Source organism: Pseudozyma flocculosa (assembly GCF_000417875.1).
Source record: "Pseudozyma flocculosa PF-1 unplaced genomic scaffold scaffold00008, whole genome shotgun sequence".
Lineage (NCBI taxonomy): Eukaryota > Fungi > Basidiomycota > Ustilaginomycetes > Ustilaginales > Ustilaginaceae > Pseudozyma > Pseudozyma flocculosa.
The window spans coordinates 206,023-210,708 of NW_006920876.1; the positions used below are offsets into that span (position 1 = coordinate 206,023).

The 4,686-nt window shown below is 65.6% G+C and overlaps 1 protein-coding gene across 1 annotated transcript; it reads right to left on the reverse strand.

The window, feature by feature from the left end:
- Nucleotides 1-293: 293 nt before the first annotated feature.
- On the reverse strand, nt 294-3,627 carry PFL1_02773 (uncharacterized protein; the record flags this gene model as incomplete). The annotated part of the gene is made up of 2 exons (XM_007880288.1): nt 294-2,420; nt 2,542-3,627. 2 exons carry the CDS (start codon nt 3,625-3,627, stop codon nt 294-296), a joined length of 3,213 nt encoding a protein of 1,070 aa, XP_007878479.1.
- Nucleotides 3,628-4,686: the final 1,059 nt, after the last annotated feature.

Consider the following 4,686-nt stretch of genomic DNA (forward strand, 5'->3'; position numbering starts at 1 on the left):
CCGCTAACTACAAAACTGCCTTTCATCTCGTCGTCACGCGGACCGGGACCACTCTGTCCCACCGCCATCTCTGAAGCGAGAGCAGAACGTCGAGCCGCGGATGCTGCATGTGCGAGATCAGATTGCCAGGATTGCGGGGTGGGGTATCAACGTGTGTGTGAATCGAGCAGACAATGCAAGGAGAAAGGAAAGCGTGCTGGGGCCATGCTGGGGCCATGCTGGAGGCACAGATGCGATGGTCGACGGAGCAGAGCATAGGCAAGCCAGGTTGCGCGCCGCTACTGCCACCACCTTCAGGCTCGGTAGTGACGCGTCGCGGCTCTGTGGCCACCGCCGTCGTAGTCGTCGATGCTCATCCGCGGCCGACGACGTGCGCCGCTCGAACGGCCAGCGGACCTGGCACCGGACAGTCCCGCCGCCACAGCTGAGCCGGCCGAGTCCAACGACGTGTCGGCGGAGGCGTCGTGGCGGCCGAAGTGTTGCGCGACTCGGTGCGGCCCCGGTCGCGCGTCGACGCCAGAGGCCGTCATCATCGCGCGTTGGCGTCTGGCTTCTGCGCCCACAGCGTCGTCCCGAGAAAGGTAGAGGCTGTGTGCCGACGCAGCCACCCCGTCGACTCCCTCGTCGAAAACGCGCACGTATCGCCGCTGCGTCGATGCCGCGCCGTCGAAGCCGTCCCGCCGCCTCCCGCGCTCGGAAGCGCGCGCCCTCAAGCTTGCGGCCGGGGCTGCGTCGTAGCCGGACCAGACGTCGTCGCCCTCGTCGTCGTCGTCTTCGTAGTCGCTCATGCTGTCGGCGAAGCTTGCGTCGTCAGGCCCATCGAATGGCACGGAGTCAAGGGCGGTCAGGCCGTCGGGTGGTCTCAACTTGGATGCTCTCGAGGCGCCTGCGTAGCCGCCCGGCGGAACCCCTTCGCGATCGAACGACGCATCGCGGTGGCGCCCGATCCGCTGGCCTCGCGCGAGTCCGTCGTGACGATGGCTGAGTCTGGCTTGATCCTCGCGATAGATATGCCTCGAAGGGCCGGATCGGGGCTGGTGTCGCTCGAGCTCGATCCTCTCCTGACATGCCCGTAGTCTGGCGTTCTCTTCCCTCAGCTTTTCCATCTCGCTGCGCAGCATGCTGACTTCTGCCCTGAGCTCAAGTGCTTCCTGGGTACTCATCCTGCCCGACGCCGCCCGTCCCGATGAAGCTCCCGGCGTGGCGCTGCCCTGCTCGGCTTTGCGCTCTTCGCGCAGCCGAGCCCGCCTGGCCCTGGCATACTCAGCCTGGCGCTCGAGCTTACGGAGCCGCCTCTCCTCGTCGGTGAACAACCGCTTGCGGCCCCGCTTGATTTCCGCGCTCGGCGATGCCTCCTCGGTTGCATCGTGACCGGACTCGGGCGCACCATCCCTGGAAGGGGTGGCGGCGACGGCTGCCGGTTGTGTTGCTGAGGTCGCTGGCTCGCTGTGCCGATGAGCACCGGCCAGCTCTTGGATGCTCATCTGCATGGGCGAGTCGGCCTCGACCTCGAGCCTGGAGCCGCTCAAGACTTGAGCTCGGACCTGATCGTCCCGCGGCATCGCCAGACCGCGGCTGGCCGTGTGACTCGTGTTGTGCTGCGGCTCGCGTTGACCCTCAATGTCTGTCCGGACATTGCCGCTAGGCGCTGTGGCCAACGCTCGAGTCGGCTGCTTCTCTGGGATGGATGCCGAGGTGGCTTGCAGCGGCCGCTGACGCTCCGTGGCGCGTGCAATGGTGCGTTGGCGCTGAGCGTCTGCGTTTGCCGTCACCTCTTGAGCGGGTGTGTGCTCTGCGCCAGCAGGGCTGGGTCGGGCGGATGCCGCCGCCGCGAGGGCCGCGGCCTTGGACGACTTTGAGCTGACCACGTCCTGAACCGCCAGGGACCAGGCCGACGGCATCGGCAGGTCCGGATTGAGGTCCGGGTTGAAGTCGGGATCGTCCTCGTCCTCTTCTTCGAAGACGAGGTCGGCAAAGCCAAGCGCGGGTCCTGTCGAGGCCTGTCCGCCTGGATAGCCCCCGGACCCTGGGACCGAGAGGGATGCTGCGGTACCGGAGCCAGATGAGTGCGTTGGAGCTTGGACGTGGTGCTGCTGCTGCTGCTCTTGCTGCCCTTGCTGCTCTTCCTGGTCAGGATGAATCTGAGCAGAGTGACCGGCCTGGCGGTGCCGCTGGCCTTCTTGGGCCTGCAGTTGCAGCGACTCGGGGTCGACAGTTCGCTGCAAGTTGGATCCGTTGTGCAGCCCGTCGCGGGTCTGGTCTTGCGCTCCGACCTGACCCGATTGCATCTGCGCCTCCTGGAGGCGTTGCTGCTGCGACATGAGAGACTGCAGCAGGTCGGTGAGGTCTTGCTCGCCGACAGGCCGCCGAGGGCTGCTCTGGCTACCGCTGAGCTTCGAAATGATGGCGCTGATTAGAGGCTACCTCCGGCAAGCGGCAGTGGGATTGATAAGCGGGACCGAGTCAGACGTCGTTCGGCGCGTCGTTCGGCGGTGGGCACGGATCGGCATCGCTGAGACCAGTAAGGCGCTCGTCACTCACCTGCAGGTCTGGAACTCCAGCGGCCTGGCCCCCCGAGCGATGTCCGCGAGCGGGACCGGTCAGACCCTTGTTGCTAGATGGCACAAGCAGGCTGTTGCGGTTGGCGGTGATCGAGGGCGTGGCATGGGTGGCGGGGCTGCTTTGGGCGAAGGCGGCCGGAGATGTGCCCATGATCGAGGCCGGAGTGTGCGCGCCAGCCTGCCACAAGCCATGGTCGGAGCTTCCGAGCAGGTGGGTGAGGACCTGGATCATGTTGCTGTAGAACTCCTGGTCAGTCGCCGCCGCAGAAGGGGCGGCGTGACCCTCGCGCCGGGCGTCTGGGTGGGCTGTCGATTCGGTCAATGGCTGTGCTGGTGGAATCAGCGCATCGAGGTTTGTGGCAAAGAGCGACGGGTCGAAGTTTTGCAGGAACTTGAACGGTGACTCGTCGTCGTCGTCGTCGTCGTCGTCGTCGTCGTCTTCTCCCTCATCGTCGTCGTCCACGTCGTCCTCTTCGTCTTCGTCCTCGTCGTCGTCTGCATCTGGACTGTCTTCGACCGGCGAGGACCTGTGACTGTCACCCGAAGGGGTCTCGTTGTCTGCACCGTCGGTACCATCGCCGCCGCCGCCGCCGCCGCGCCCGCTGGTGTCGCTCGAGGCTCTGCTCCTGTCTGCAGGTTCATCCTGTCCATGCTCGTCCTGTCCCGCACCTTCTCCCTGACTGGTGCGAGTCTTGTCGCTGTCGGACGCATCGTGAGGAGCATCGAGCCCGGTGGGCGCGAAGTGACATGCACCGCCACCGACGGCGTCGCCTGACTGGCCGGCGCGACGCTTGCTTGCGCCGGGCCTCTGAGCGCCCGGTGATCGGCACCTTTTGCCTCGCTGCAGTGAAGCAGGTGTCGTGAGCGCGTGCGCTCCGTTGGAGTGGCCTTGCGGGCATGGAGATGGGTCGGGGGGCGCCATGGGCGAGCTGACGGCTGAAGTAGCGGGTGGTGCCCTGAGTCCCGCCAGTGCTGAGCGAGCCTGCAGACCTTCAAAGAGCGAGGCAGCAGTTGACGGCGACATGCCGTGGGTCCAAAGATCGGAGGGCGACAGCGCATTGAGCATGACGGCTCCTCAGTGACCCGCAAGACGGGCGTGAGTAGGAGCCAGGCCAGCGCACGCTCAGTGTGGGTCGACGAGGGGTCAAGTCACTGGATCGAGCGCGGTTGGTGCCATGACCGGTCAGGCTGAAGGGTTGTCCTGTACTTTGCTGGTTGTCAAATGTGGCGGACGAGATGGTTGCGATGCTGGTAGTGTGGGATAATGATGAGGGTGGCAGTAGCAGCGATGGCGCTGGCGCTGGCGCTGGCGATGGTCGTGTTGGTGGTGGTGACGGTGCTGTTCGCGAAGAGGTGGTGATGGTGCTGTTGGCGAAGGGGGTGGTGCTGGTGCCGGTGCTGGCGGTGGCGGTGGTGGTGGTGGTGGTGTCGGACAGAGTGTCTGTGTGCCTGGGCAGGCTGGCAGGCCTGGTGGTGGGTGAATGGGTGGGTGCGCGAGCCTGGCCAGCCAAAGGTACGGTGTTGGTTGGCCCTGCCTGGCCCGAGTGCCGACGATGGGCGATCCAGAAAGGCAAAAGTCGGATTTTCAGATAGATCTGCTGCTGCTGCTGCCGCCGCTGCTGCTGCTTGGCTGCGATGTGGAGCATCAGACGCGACGCGCAGCTCGCTCGCTCGCAAAGTGAGGCCAGGCGGGCCTGCCTGCCATGGCCTTGGCAGACGTACTGTTCCAGACCATCTCCCCCTCGATCAAGAGTCAAGGCCCGCTGCGATTGTGACGCTGGGCAGTGCCCCTACCTTTCGCCTCTGCCAACGAGACAGACGCTGGCAGCGCTACGCACCCTCGCCCTGCGAGATGGCCTACGACTCCCTCTCTCTCTCCCTGATCCTATCTCTCTCCGAGCACATCGAGGCGGATTCTGCCGCCGGGGTCGTAGTGCGATGCCAGGGGGGGCAGGGCAGGGGAGGCAGGCCTCTCGACGTCGACCTGCGCTTGGCGTCCAGTGCTGGAGGGCGGGGACAGGCAGTAGGCCAGGCCGGGCGGTTGTGCCATCATCATCGAACGTCGCGACGAGATCTCTGCTGGGCCGCCACTTCTTCTGGCCTGCCAGGAAAAGACAAGCAAGCT